The sequence below is a fragment of the Thunnus thynnus genome, chromosome 4 (genome assembly GCF_963924715.1).
Source record: "Thunnus thynnus chromosome 4, fThuThy2.1, whole genome shotgun sequence".
Classification (NCBI taxonomy): Eukaryota; Metazoa; Chordata; class Actinopteri; order Scombriformes; family Scombridae; genus Thunnus; species Thunnus thynnus.
The window spans coordinates 21,665,836-21,680,454 of record NC_089520.1 but is presented as its reverse complement, the minus strand read 5'-3'; the positions used below and the strand labels follow the sequence as shown (position 1 = coordinate 21,680,454).

General features: G+C 39.8%; 3 protein-coding genes across 3 annotated transcripts; 1 reads left to right on the top strand and 2 right to left on the bottom strand.

Moving 5' to 3' along the window:
• Positions 1–695: 695 nt before the first annotated feature.
• Positions 696–5,202, bottom strand: myl6 (myosin, light chain 6, alkali, smooth muscle and non-muscle). Its single transcript, XM_067587524.1, has 6 exons — positions 5,091–5,202; positions 4,774–4,801; positions 2,779–2,922; positions 2,137–2,310; positions 1,841–1,918; positions 696–1,090 (listed from the first exon to the last, which is right to left on the bottom strand). The coding sequence occupies exons 1-6, from the start codon at positions 5,091–5,093 to the stop codon at positions 1,062–1,064; spliced, it is 456 nt and encodes a 151-aa protein (XP_067443625.1). The 5' UTR covers positions 5,094–5,202; the 3' UTR covers positions 696–1,061.
• Positions 5,203–6,004: 802 nt separating this feature from the next.
• On the bottom strand, positions 6,005–9,899 carry tsfm (Ts translation elongation factor, mitochondrial). The gene is made up of 6 exons (XM_067587511.1): positions 9,772–9,899; positions 9,285–9,437; positions 8,983–9,111; positions 8,756–8,878; positions 7,431–7,512; positions 6,005–6,926 (listed from the first exon to the last, which is right to left on the bottom strand). The coding sequence occupies exons 1-6, from the start codon at positions 9,817–9,819 to the stop codon at positions 6,532–6,534; spliced, it is 930 nt and encodes a 309-aa protein (XP_067443612.1). The 5' UTR covers positions 9,820–9,899; the 3' UTR covers positions 6,005–6,531.
• A 1,113-nt stretch (positions 9,900–11,012) lies between these two features.
• On the top strand, positions 11,013–13,584 carry endou (endonuclease, polyU-specific). Its single transcript, XM_067587522.1, has 9 exons — positions 11,013–11,114; positions 11,230–11,352; positions 11,471–11,593; positions 12,084–12,273; positions 12,386–12,591; positions 12,712–12,825; positions 12,909–13,015; positions 13,115–13,257; positions 13,338–13,584. Exons 1-9 carry the CDS (start codon positions 11,057–11,059, stop codon positions 13,456–13,458), a joined length of 1,185 nt encoding a protein of 394 aa, XP_067443623.1. The 5' UTR covers positions 11,013–11,056; the 3' UTR covers positions 13,459–13,584.
• Positions 13,585–14,619: the final 1,035 nt, after the last annotated feature.

The window sequence follows — 14,619 nt, the reverse complement described above, 5'->3', positions numbered from 1 at the left end:
GTTGTACCATACAGCCACTGTAGAATTCAAGATTATCGTACTTAAAGTCATAAAATATTTCATGGACTTGCTCTTGACGTACATCTACAGCCAGTCTTGTCCCACACAACGCAAACAAGTCTTACAGATGGAGGAGTGTGTGTGTATACTGCTCTAAACTCTTTCACCAATTAGATTTGAATGTCAAAAAACATTCAAACATTTAAAATGCATCTTTTTAAATTTGTCTTTAACATATGGTATCCCGATGCTGCCTTAATCTGCCGTTTGTTACTGATTTCATCTTCATACATGTCATTGAATTGAAATAATGTCTTTTTGATGGGTATCAACAGTTTGATGGATACTTAAATCTCATTTTGGATTTCTTTTTTGGCTCATTATTTTCTCATATTGCACTCTCACATACAAACTGTTTAGTTAAAATGTAATCTTTTATTAATTTATATATTACACATTTCAATCTATATTTTTCTAATATTATACTTATACTACTATTTTTCAAACGTTACTAATATTTCTTGGATATTTTACTTGATATTGTTATTCTTGCAATATTTTTCTGATATTTGATCAATATTTTCCAGACGTTTCACTGATATTGATATTTTTCAGATATAATACTTTGAAATAATAATAATCTACTGTAGAATTTATACAGAGATATATGATTTAAACACAGACTCAGGCTGAAAGACACTTTGGAAACCAGGATTTTTATTCAATACTGTTAACTGTAACATTATTCACATACACATGATCATATCCATCCCAAAAAAATGAAAAGCTAGTTGACAGCAAGACTGACAGGAGTCGATTGACGCAGAGGGAACAGATAAGGAAATATTACCTGCGAGGCTGAATAATGTGTGGAAATGAGATGAGCGGGCCTCTTCACACCAGACAGTAAAGGCACATTAGAAATAAAATAAAGATGTCTAAAGAAAGAAAAACAGGGACTTGTTGGAGGTAGGATGACGTGGATGGAAGAGCAAGACATGATCAACAAAACAGAAATATTGAGGATTAAAATTAAAGCTGGAAGTGTGTTTCTGAAATCCTCAACCGCTCATCACCACCCGGACGAGTTCTGCATAGAGAGAAAGAGAGAGAAACACAACATCAGCGTTCAGTGTGACGTGTGTCATATAAAAAAAGAAACAAAGTCAACATACAGCATCAGTCAGCAGGGCTACAAGTCTCCTAACTCTCCAGATCAAAAACACCAAAGCTCAGAGGCCACAGAATCAGCTACATCAAATGTTTTTTAATTCTTGAGTCAATTAGAAAAGCTGCAGTCATTTACTGCTCAGGTTATCGTATTATAGTCATTTTTTATTCACTCGTTTCTCACTTGTAATGAATCTTGACTTAACATCTGAGTGATTCTTCTTTTTTGAGGTGGCTTGAACATTTGTTGTTGGGACTGAACCAAACTTTTTTTTTTTTTGGCTACTGTAACTGCTCGCCTGCACTGCCACTGTGTGTGAAGAGGTGTGAAAACTCTCTCCCTTCTTCTCTCCCTCTCTAGATAAAAGGCCGCTGTGCAGCGGTGAGTTTGAGATGCTTCTTTGTCCTCCAGGCACCTGAATGATGCCCGACCCTGAAGAGATGAACAACCCTCTGCTCAACCGGACACGATGTGATCGACAAAGTCTTTGACCCGGAAACACTGAGTCAGCGAGCGCATGACACAAAGACACAATGACTCTTTTTGTTTTTTAACATTCACGACAGTTATTCATCACATATTTTTTTATGTGACACTGCAGAGAACTTGATACGTTTCTTTTTCTTTTAGGCATCAGAGTACATCTTTCTACATATTGTCCAGTGTTACCTTCATAGTTAATGCAGCCATTGGCGTCTTCATGTCCCGCTAGAAGAGTCTCCACCTCCTCCTCTGTCATCTTTTCACCTGGAACACAAAAACGATTTAGTCAATATTTTAAGAAACAATAAAGAAAACAAGGAAGAAAAAGTGATAAGAACACCCAGAGGAGATGGAAAGCTTGTTTACATCTTTCTTGGCACCGCTAAGATATGAAGCAAGAAAAAACAAACACTGGTCAGCTGTGATTACTACATGATGACCAATGACAAACCCTTGTGTTTTGCAGTTATTTGAGGTCTTACCTAATGTGGTGAGGACATGACGTAGCTCTGCTCCCATCACTGTACCATTTCCTTCCTTGTCAAAGACACGCAGACCCTCTACGATATCCTCGAAGGAACCCTGGTCCTTGTTCTTAGCAATGGCCTGAAGCATGGGCAGGAACTGCTCAAAATCCAACATCTTGTGGTTCATCTCTGCAGGTTGATCAATGGCAACAACATTAGAGTGAAGTTGCTTATAAATACCCATATTTATTTTTAACACCTCCAGAACTTGCACATGATCTAGAAAGCCACTCTGTTATGGCCGTAGTGTCGTGTGTGTCTGTGTGTGTCTGTGTGTGTGTTTTTCTCTCCCTACTCCTGTAGTAGGTGGTAGATCACGCCGGTGATCAATTAAAATATCAAGGCCTGGAGCTTAAAAGCCTGAGTAGAGCTGCAGACGGGGCCAGTCTGCCAGCTGGCAGCATTTGTGCTGTGTGCTGATTCAACACAGTCGAGGACATTTCATCCCCTGGACATGTTCGGGGACGTAACACTCTCTTTATTCACAGTTTTCACAACATAAGAACCAACTAAATCTAAATGTTAACCAAGGTGATGATGACGTAGTTGGTTGAACTAATCTGGTTAAATCATGTCGATGCTGTCTGAGAGGCTTGCCTTCTAACTTGGGGTTTCCCAGGACCTTGAGCACCTCGGCATTGACGGGGTTCTGTCCGAGGGCCCTCATGACATCACCACACTGGCTGTAGCAGATCTTCCCCTCACCCGTCCGGTCAAACAAAAGGAAAGCCTCCTTGAACTCTGACAGGGAAACACAGAGGTGGATGTCAGACACAGCTATACAGCATGTTAGGTTAATAAACGTGACACGCAAAACGTCAAGACACAAGCAAACACATATGCATAACGACACAAGGCTGATGACTTCCTACTACGTATGTTGTTTTGACATCACACACATGCAATTAAGTCTACACATCTTCAGAAATGCACAGCAGGAGCAGTTCCTGCTCCTGCTGTGTTAAGTGGGTATTTTATTAGCCGATACTGCTGTGATGGTAACATATCAGAACAACAACAAAAAAACAAGCTCATATACAGTATAACAAATTGGAAAAATATTCCTGTACAGGAGCAGATGTTGGGATGAGCTCCAGAGGTGGATATCTTGCTGAGGAAGTAGGTCAGATCAGTAGACTTGTTTTGAGTATCGATACTAGCATTGATAAGATCAATACCCAAAAAAAAGATTTGATCTCACATTTAATCAAATTCTGAGCACATGAACATGATGACACATGAAGACATGACTTTTTTTGGAGGTTTTTGGTTCTGCAGCCCATTAATGATGCATTCATCCCATTAATGACGACAAACAGCTCTTTCATATCTGACTATTCATTAGCTGTTCTTAATAATAAAAAGTATTGGTATTCTGAACCTTGTATTATTGGTATTAGATTGGAAACAAACACACCTTAAAGGAAACATCCACAGTGTTTTGTTTAAACACATCATCTACAAAGCTGTGCACTGCTCCTGTCAGCAGATTTCCCCCCAGCTTTATTGAAAACAGTCAAATTCAAAAAACAGTAAAATATAAACAAACATGAAAAACAAAAAGAGGAAACAAAGTAACAAAGTGGCAATTCAATTATGACAACCACCCCCCCCCCAAAAAAAAAAAACATTTGGTAAAAGGACTGTGCAAGACGCTTTTTATGTTCAATAAAAACAAAATAATACATAGGAGGAGGAAAACTTTTAAAAATAAAGGGGTACAGATGAATTGAGTAAAATTAGTCAATAATTTTATAGGTTTTAAAAAGCATTTTGCAGCTTAACTAGAGTTGTAATAGAGCTCAATATCAATTAGAAACAAAAGAAAAGTTTAGTTTTGTGAGCGGACTTGATGACGGATTTTGGGATGCAAGTCATCATCTAGTGACGGGCAGATGCAACTACATGACATCACATCGCCCATTTGACCTTATATGGCAATACAAGCAGAGCGGAAGACTGCAGGAGCAAAAACACTATCCTCAAAAACAAAGTTTATCCACATCTCAAAGAAGATTTTTCTCATGTTAAACAACGCCGCAAAGCAGTTTGTGTCTTGCATCAATTTACAGTTTCTATTCTAACTAAGTGGCACCAAAGAGAAGCTTCATTGTCTCTGCCACATCTTTAAATAGAGAAGTAAAGTCTGAGCCAACACCCTGATCCACACACACCCCCCTGCTCACCTGCCTTTATTATTACACTCCAGATATCATGTAAATGCTGCTTGTTTCAGCGTTCATGCAAAAACACTATCACACTTCAACACAAGGCTTTTGTGCAAGTTAGTACATCGGCACTCGTGATAAACTCAGACTGTTTCACCAGTGCGAGTCGTGACAAGCTTTAACACACACACACACACACACACACACGCGCGCACAGAGTCAGAAAATGTTAAGTTTAGTTGAGCTCAGTCTGTCATTTTCATGTGGTTACAGTACCTGAAGGGCTCCAGTGTTTTGATGAGACAACAGTCTACAGGCTACAGGATCAGAGTCACGGATTCATGAGGCTATTTCAAATGTTTTCACGGTTTTAACAGCTGAAACCTTGATAGAAACCTCTTTCAGTAAACAGGTGTTAACTCACCAATGATCTGGTCCTCTGAGAAGTCAGACTGGTTGAGGCAGATTGAGGGCAGTAGCAGTTAGTTGCGGCAGACGGAGATAGAAAGAGGGAGACAGGTATTAGTGATTATTCTAATGCTTTAGTTAATCCTCCATTAACGCTAACGTACAGTTAGCTAAGCTAACAGCTCCTACAGTGACGGCCGGGGATGCACAGCTCACTAGGACAGACGTTTTCAAAAATCAATTGACAACAAACAACTAGGAATTATTATTTAGTACGATTCTATCATAAGTATCTTTATCTATAGATTAGTCTGGAGCAATATCTTTACGTACCATGTCTGTTTTTGGTCGTCAGGTGATGGACGGGCGAGGGGCTTCACTGAGCAGCAATGACAGCAGCTAGCATCGGCTTCAGTACATCCCTGGTGATGTCATCGCAGCTCGCGTAGCAACAGCCAATCACAAGCCTCCATTTCACGGCCTCAACAGTATATAAACGGTGGAGTGTCGGATGTATTTTACCATTAATTTAAGGTGTTTGGATTTTAGGAGATAATGTTTCATGTCCTGAGGTAATGGCAGGTTGCTGCTGGAACTGGCTCACTCGTCTTCACTGATGATGTAACAGATGATGAATTCAGAAGTGTCCAGATACATTTTGTCTGGCTATATATACAAAGCAATTCATCCAGTATCTCATCTTGATTTCATCCTTCTACAAGACAAAGATCCCCAAACACACACACTGCCCTTGCAACCAAAGCTTTTGTCAGTGGCAAAAAACTGGAAGGTTTTAGACTGGCCAAGTCAGTCACCAGTTTTAAAACCTATTGTACATTTTACCTGCTGACAATAAAATAAATTTTGAAAAGATTAAGGACAGAAACACTGTCCGAGGAAACACAAATACTGTAATGTGGCAGATATCCACTTGATATGACTAATTCAGACTGCTGAAGCCTCGTATAAGCTTCAGATAAACTTTTAATATATTGAAAGCTCATTTGAAGGGGATCTTTTAATAGCAAGTATGAAAAGGAGGAATGATTACAGCAAGGAAAACCTCTTTCAGTGTTCATATGGGCACCCGACTGTTGTTTTAAGACACACTTGAAAAATGTGACCTTTAACGCTAAATAAAACCCCATTTTTATCTGAGAGTTTGTTTTACAGCCTGCTGACATCTTTGTCATGCAGAGAATTTTGTCAAAATTGACATTGTTTTGCGGAAAAGTTAATGGGAATCATTTGATCAATATTTAATTTTTTTATTCCTGCATTATGCACAAATCTTAGGCGAGTGCATATCAACTTTGACAAAAGTCAGGCACCATAAAGATGTATCTTTCAAGGTTTCATTCAACTTTATACTGAAATATATGAGGTTGAATGGAACTTGGAAACATGAAGGAGAAAATATGACAGCATGCCTGATAAAATGATCTCATGGGGAAGAAACAACATTTCAAAATGATTACAGAATACTGATTCAACAAGTAATACATCAAGCAAAATAGTGAATATTTCAATTTAAAATGCTGTGCAGAATATACGAATATAAATGGACTGAGATTTCCAGAAAAAAGACATTTTATTGTTGGATTGTTCATTTCTTCTGACACCAGTGCTGGCAGGCCTGCATACTCTGCCTTCAAATTCATGATGATGCTGTGTGACTGCCTGAATGTTAGTGAATAAACGTGAAATTGCATTTTATCTTTATATGAAACATAGACACGTAACATGTGGATAAATTATTTGCCCCCCCCCCCCATCATTCTGCTGCTTCACCGGTTTTCTCGCCACATTGAAATCGGACAAAGTCCAACACTCGAGCCTGCTGACCCCTGAGGAACTGTGCCACAGTCCTGCTCGGATCTCCCAGGAAGGTCTGAGGCAGCAGGCGTGTCTCACTCTCGCCGCAGGGCAGGTCATCCATGTTGCCCAGAGACACAGGGGCTTCTCCCACTACATGCTGTCCCAGCTTGCGACCTAAAGTTTCCTGTTCTCCCTCTTTTCCACCCTGGAATACGACCAGGGCACCGTAGCGCCCCATGGCCACCTCAGTCTGACCGGTCACACCACCGTGTACATATGAGCCGATGTGCCACTCAGCAGGGACACCCACTGTGACCGCCCGCTTCAGTGACATGTTCTCACCGAGGCGGCCTGAGAGGACAGAGAGAGGTTGCATCACTGAATGCTGCAATAAACTGTACTGATATCAGAAAAACATGCTGCATTTGTTAGATGGTAAAAAAACATTTTGAATAATTAATAAATGATTCATTCTCACCCTTTGTCTTATAAAGTCAATGAATTTACAGCTCTTGCTATATCCAGATTTTTTTTTTGCTTTTTGCTATGAAGCTTCAAAAATAATACCACAGCAATTTCAGCATTAAATCACAAAAAATGTTACACTGTTAGTAATTACAACAGTTATCTATCTTTAAAAGGTCGGACTTATGCTGCTAAATTCAGTCAATATGTAATTATACTCAACCCTACAAAATAATTAGCAATGAAGATAGTGTTAAATGAAAATAAATAAAATGAAATCTTCAGTTATCATTAAATGGTTCAGTAAGATCAGCAGGTTGCTTAAAATGTTTTGAATCCAAAACAGCAATATTTTAGACTGAAGTATCCCATAAGAAAGTTCTTACTGACCTATTGTCAGAGCCACCTGATCAGCAAGTGAAGCTCCTTCACCCACACTGAGTTTGCTCAAGTCATCAGCTGCCAGTGAAGTCTGAAAACAAATGTGATATGTTAACAAAGTCAAAGTACAGCAAAGCAAACAGTGCTGATTCATTCTGATACTCTGATTTAACCAGCTGTACACAACTAAATGTTTGTTTCTATTAGCATCAACCTCCAGAAGTTAATTGAAGTATTAAGTTAAAAGTATTGAAAGCTAATTACTGGCTCCACACGACCTCCATCAGCACACGTGTGCTGCAAGATTAACTATGTACAGTAAGTGTGAAATTGAATGTAATGTAATTAAATTAACTTACAGCTGCTAATATTTGATGCTGATCTAACAATAGCTTTTGCTCAGGGAGCAATATTTTCTACAGGTCAAATTAAATCTTTAGAGAAATGATTTTCCGAATAGTTAAATAAGATGTTAGTTTTACTCCACAAATAAAAAATGTGGAGCTAAATTCTTCTTCTCAATATTAAACACAGGTGTAACTAATGTAATTGCTCAAACAGAACCATCATTAGTTCAGTTATTTGTTCCACTTGTGCTTTTCTGACAATGACAATGAATCTGATTCTTTTGGGATCAATAAAGAAACACGATCGCTTCCAAAAGGTTGCATGACAGAAAAAGTTAGTAGATCATTATCCACACATAACCTGAAGGGTATTTCGCAAAGAGGAGAGAAGCAAGAAGATGAATGATGAAAGTCTGGCTTCAAAAAGAGTGATTTTGCACTTCTGTGAAGACCAGCTTCACCTGATTAACTTGTTACTCGTCTAGCTCAGATTAATGTATGCATGTAATGTCAGTTTGTACTCGCTCCTATGATCTAAAAGCAGGTAGAGAAAGACAGAGTGAAAAATCACTGATTTATGAACATTGCATGCATATAATTACTAAAAAGGATTAAAGTTGTGGCTTAATTAACCAAGATGGAGGTTGGCTGTCAAATGTCAACTACAGTTAAAGGAATGGTGCAACATTTTAGGAATCATTCTGAGTTTGATCCACAGATTGATATATCTCTCATATCTGTTAGCGATTAGGTTAGCTTTGCATTAAGAATTTTCCAAAATATAGAACTATTCCTTTAAGCCAATAATGTGTAACTGCATTGAGTTGGCTGTACTGAAATAAAAAACAAACTGCTGTAGCCTGTCACTTAAGGTATCTACTTATTTTTAGAAAAAATATTAATTTAATCAAATTAATGGATTTTACTTCCAGCTCTAAAGTGGACGGAGCAGTTGCCCTCAGTACAACTCTTGTTGTGTTGCTTTACCTTCACATATCCTGTCTGGCTTTGGGTTTTGTTCCGGTGGTGAGCCATGGTGGCAAACGCCACGTCCTTAACCAGCTGCTGGAACTTCTCATTGCGGGCAACAAAGTCTGTCTCACAGTTAACCTGCACCAAACACACAAGAAGACAGACAAGAGATATCGCTGAGTGCCATCAAACTAGAGACAGAACAGTTGAGATGAAATAAATCCCTGCACCGCTGGCCTCACCTCCACGAGAACTGCAGCTTTATCTCCGACAAACAGACCGATCAGACCCTCTTTGGCTTTGCGACCCTCCAGCTTGTTTGCTTTGCTCCAGCCTTCCTTTTGAGCCTGCTCATGTAGCCAAGTCTCTGCCTGAAAGTTTGGTCATTTAAATAAAAAATAAGCTTCATGAACAGAGAACAACTATACATCACACCTTACTTTATTCATTACGGTCAGGTAGCCCTCCATAGGGAGGGAGAACGAGGTATATTTGTGTGTGTGCAAAACATTTGAACTGTTTGAATCCATCATTTTGTCCGTACCTGTGCTATGTCATTATCAAACTTCTCCAGTGCTTTCTTGCAGTTTATGAAAGTGTATCCGGTGCTTTTCCGCAGCTTCATGAGGAGAGCCTTCTCAGCTGCCAGGAGCTGACATCCTGTGTGTAGTGACTGTACATGCTGGAGACTGCTGACCTGAGGATGACAGATAGATAGTAAAAGATGTTACCGTGGTTACAGTATAATCTCAAAAAGCCCAGTGACCCAGGTTTCCTCTGTCTGAAGGAGACAGTCAGAGAATGAAGCACAACTCTGTCAAAAGAAAGGCTTTATCCAGATAAATATCTAACTAACAAGGAATTAGGATTAACTAGCGAAATGACTCCATTGAAACTGGCCTTACTGTATAATGTTGGCAAGTGAATCAGAAAGTAAGGAAGCTAACTTAAGACACAAACCAGCTGATGACAACTCAAGTTTTAGGTAAAATGTCAAGAATGTGTTAAAGTGAAAGACTCGATCTTCTCACCTTTAAAACGTCTTTTGTAAATGTTCTGAATAAAAAGGTTAACGACATCTTTGAACCCTGCAGAAGTGAACTGTCTTATGAAAGCTCAGTATGTCATTGAAAATCCACGCTGTGTACGGAAGCCGAGTAGGGCCATAAATGTGAACGTAAAGTTATTTTTTACTGCTCAGCGCCCTCTAGAGTTCAGGAGTGCCACTGCAGGTCAGAATACATTTCTCAACAATTGCTTGACCCCAAAGACTGAATATTTAAACGATATGTCAATAACTTGTCAATAAAGTCAATAATTCTGATCTCAAATATTAGTAATAATAAAAAATATTAGCCTATTTGTATTTTTTCAAGCAAATGTCTAAATAAAGACTTGCTCTCTTTGCTCAGTGGTTCCCAACCTGGGGGGTCACAAGATGATTACAACACAAAAAAAAAATAAAAGAAAAGAAAAGAAATGATTTCATTTAAGATTACAGAGGAACAAAAGTGATTTAAACTGCACGGACTCAAAGGCAGAAATACCCAGTAAAAAGAAACTACAATCCTACTGTTCTAGTTTTCAACATTGTCGACAGGTTGTTACACACTTTAATTTATAATGAAAAACACTTTGCTGTGTGTTATCTGTTGTTCCACAGGGAGTATGTGACCTCAGCATGTACAGGAACACTGAAGCCGGTGAGCTATTCTGAGCTATCATGTAGAAACTCTGTGAAATACAACATCTGTCACTCTGGCAGGAGATATAGGAAAGGTCTTCAAAGACTGTATAACCATACTTCACAGTTTTACTTTGTATTGGACATGATGCAACTGACTGTAAATGTGACACTAAGTTATATCATTTTTTTATTTAATAGCAATTATATTAACTATCAAAACAGAGCAAAAGTCAAAACTGCGGTTGTTGTCACAACTCACAACTTGATATGGTTGTATTTTGATACATTAAAGAACCATCTGTGTGATAGGCAGGTGTGCAGTTTCACAGATAAGAGATAGAAAGTTTATTTACACTTTTTAAAAAATTATTTTAAGTGTCTACTTTGTAATCAGGTCCCATTTTCCAAAACATCAAGCACTTATAAACCTATAACAAATGCAGATAGCCGCTGTGAATCACTGACAATACATTTAGAGTGTTTTACCTAAAAGAAATTATCTTATTGAAATGGCTGACATCCCGATGTATGGACTGGCTGCGGCTGGATTGGTGGAGTGAAACTTGCTATAAAAGGGAGACCAAGATAACAGTCAGTCCACCTTGTTCTCAGGTTGCTGCTGAGCCAAGATGAAGATCATTGCTGTCTTTGCACTTTGCGTGACCCTGTTCTGCCAGGGATACGGCAGTAAGAAATTTTACTTCTCTAATATCACCATAACCCATCTTTAAAGGTTTCTGTATAACCATCTGTAAGTTATTCGTGTGTCATTAGGATATCAATCTGTCCTGTTGGTTTCTAGACACCCTGGACTCCTGTCAGGGTCGCTGTGGTTATGGAACAGACAGTAATTACTCCTGTCAGTGTAACCAAGCCTGTGAGCGCTTCAAAGACTGTTGTTCGGACTATGTTGAGTTCTGTAAAGGTTAGTGACAAAAGCCGAAAGCTGTCAGAAGAAACTCTTTGCAGTCTTTTGTAGAAAACTGTACATATATCAACATGTGCCAATATCCTCCTGTCACACATGTGTCTTTTCCTTTCAGTTGGATCCATGTCTTGTAAAGGCAGATGTGGTGAGAAATACAACTCTCAGAACAAGTGCCACTGCAACTCCAAGTGCACCAGGTACAATAACTGCTGCAGCGACTACGCAGAACTCTGCAACGGTAAGACAAATCATGTGTTAGCTACAGCTGAACCCTGCTCACGTGCCACAAAGAACATCACCGGTGTTAGTCAGCCAGTTGTTCTGTTTGTGTTGTACTTGTAACACCTGCTGACTTTCTCATGATGGACACTGAATCTAAAGACAGCAGTCAGACAGTGCAAAAGCTCAATTTCTAGATCTACAGTTTATGACCAATACTGTTATCTTTTATTATAACATTTTGCCTTTTAATTCTGTTTATCTGGTTCTGTCAAAGTCTAATTCATGATTATGAATACATGTTGTCAACAGAGGCTTGTGTTGCCTGCCTTTAGTAGATATGACCAGTAGGTGTCACTGTTGTGCTGAGCAAAAAAAGGTTCAGTTTTCTCTGCACAACTTCACCTCTTCCCTCTATTTCTGCTACAGAAATGCAGAAGTCAATATTGTGTTTTAACAACAGTAATATAGTTGTGTGTGTGTGTGTGCTTGTTTGTGATGTTTTGCAGGTGGTGGGGGCGGTGGTGGGGGCGGTGGTGGGGGTGGCGTCGTTGTCACTGATGCTGAGATCAAGGCTATCTCTGAGACACTTTTCGCTCTGGACTCAAACAAGGCCTCAGCCTCAGAGTTGATCATTGACCCTCAAGCTCTGGTGCCAGACTCTCAGACCGGCTCCCAGACAGATCTCTCCTCTGTGCCGTGAGAACACATGTCTCATTATCACAGCACTCTCTCATTGGCTTGAAATCGATGTATTCACCCCCTTTTTTCTGTGTCATTTGTCATCTGCGTTTGTGTTTTGTACTTCCAGCTTGTTCAGCTATGTGGACGAGGAGGTCCTGTTCTCCAAGCCCACCTACGCAGCTCTCCTGGCTGTGCTGGACAACTACCAAAGGATGACAGGACAGACAGAGGACTTCAGTCCTCAGCAGCTGGCTGAGCAGGAAACCTTTGTCAATGAGACCATGTCCAACACTGAGCTGGGCAGAGAGCTGTTTGCCTTCCTCTACACCAAGGGTGACTAGATCGCCTTGTAATAGTCAATAATCACAATAACATACTCTCTGGTGATCAAGTAATGTAATTGCTTTTCACTTGATATTAGTGTTTATAATGGATGTTACTCTGGATTTGAAGGTATTTACGCATCTGAGGAAGAGTTCCTTCATGACTTGAAGATGATGTGGTTCGGTCTGTACTCCCGCTACAACAACAAGATGGATTCCAGCGGCTTCGAACACATCTTTGCAGGTTTGGACAGAGGAGATGTCTTTGAAACACTGCAGATGTCTTGCAAATATTTTTTTCTTTACATTTCTTACATTCTGTAACAGGAGAGGTCAAGAAAGGAAAGGTGTCTGGTTTTCACAACTGGATCCAGTTTTATCTTCTTGAGAAAAGAGGAGTGCTGAACTACTACAGCCACAGCTTCGACGGGCCTGTAAGCGTCAACAGTTAAGACCTCAACATGTTGGTTTTTGCTGTTACATGTGTAGCTCTAACTTCATTTTCTTTTTCTTTCTTTTTTCCCGGCTCTCAGTGGACCAACTACCCCGATGTCTTGGGGATGCAGTTCATGTGGGACGGCTACTACAAGCAGGTCGGTTCCGCAATCATCGGCTCCAGCCCTGAATTTGACTTCGCCCTTTACAGCCTCTGCTACATCACTCGCCCTGGAAAACAGTAAGTAATATCTAACTATCATGTTTTCTTGTGTGTGAGCCTTTCCTGATTTTTGTTGTTTTTGTGTCCCTCATCCTCAGGTGTTATCTGAGCCTGGGAGGAAAGACGCTGATTATCCAAACTTACACCTGGAATAACTCTTTCTATGGTGATGGGAAGAAGTTTATCGGCTCTGCCTTTCCCGCAACCCCCAGGAACTGAAGCTGTCATCGACGAAGAGTCCAAAATAAAGAGTAAGGTCTAGACCTGCTCCATGTAAAAAGTGCCATGAGATAACTTCTGTTGTGATTTGGTGCTATATAAATAAAATTGACTTGACTCAACTTACGGAAGACCCTGCTAGTGTGTCATTACACTCATGATATAAATGAATTGAAATAATTTACTAATAGACATTATTTTAAGTCCCAAATGCCTTAATAAAGCAGTCCAGGATAATGCAGAAAAGCAAATCTTGCATAAATAAAACGGTAAGCCAGACAGTCCATTCATCTGCAGTAAAACCTTTCTGAGTAGCCTTACAGAGCATGAGAATGTGGTGCTCTCCCAGGGGCACGATCAAACTGTGCCTAATGGGGCAAAAAATGGGCGTTTACACACCATGAGTGGGTACAATACTAACACCAACCTTTCAGTAGTGAGAGCATGTGTGCATTTGACACAATTGCTTATTGTCTTACAAAACCGCAAAACAAAATACAGTCTTTTGCAATATGAACTATAGAAACAAAAAGACATTAACAGATTCTGTTCTGCTTGACCTGCTCCAAACAGTAGCCACCAGCTAAACCTGTTCTTATCAGCTGCCCATAAAGCTGCGTGTGTAACTCCCCAGTTGGGGTTAAGTGTGTGTGTGTGTGCGTGTGTGTGTGTCCAGCTGGGATGGGGGTTGATTTTACTCTTTCACTCATCTAGGGTGACTAACAGGATAAATTCTGGTCTGCCGACAGAACAGGGGGACACACTTGCAGCCTGTTTAAAGAAAGTATTACAGGAGATGGATCTGCCACTGATCCCATTGTCCACCAGTCTGTGTGCATTCAGGCAAAATAAGAGCACAAGACCCGTCAGTTTGCAGGAAAGCTACAGCCTTCAGTGATTCATCTGGCCTCACATGCAGTCAAAGTGTTTCAGCAACATGACAATAAAGTTAGCTCAGGGAAGAATTTCTCTTGCTATTTTGTCAAACCGTATTACATTTTCTGAGCTGTTGACTCCAGAAATTAGAAGAGTAAATCTTCTCTCTTTTCACATTGCCCTGTTTTTAAAGCCCACATGGAATCAAATTAAATCACAGTGGGGCAAATAAAAGAAAAAAAGATTCAATTGTTTCTTTTGTCACTCACACAACTTCATAATCGA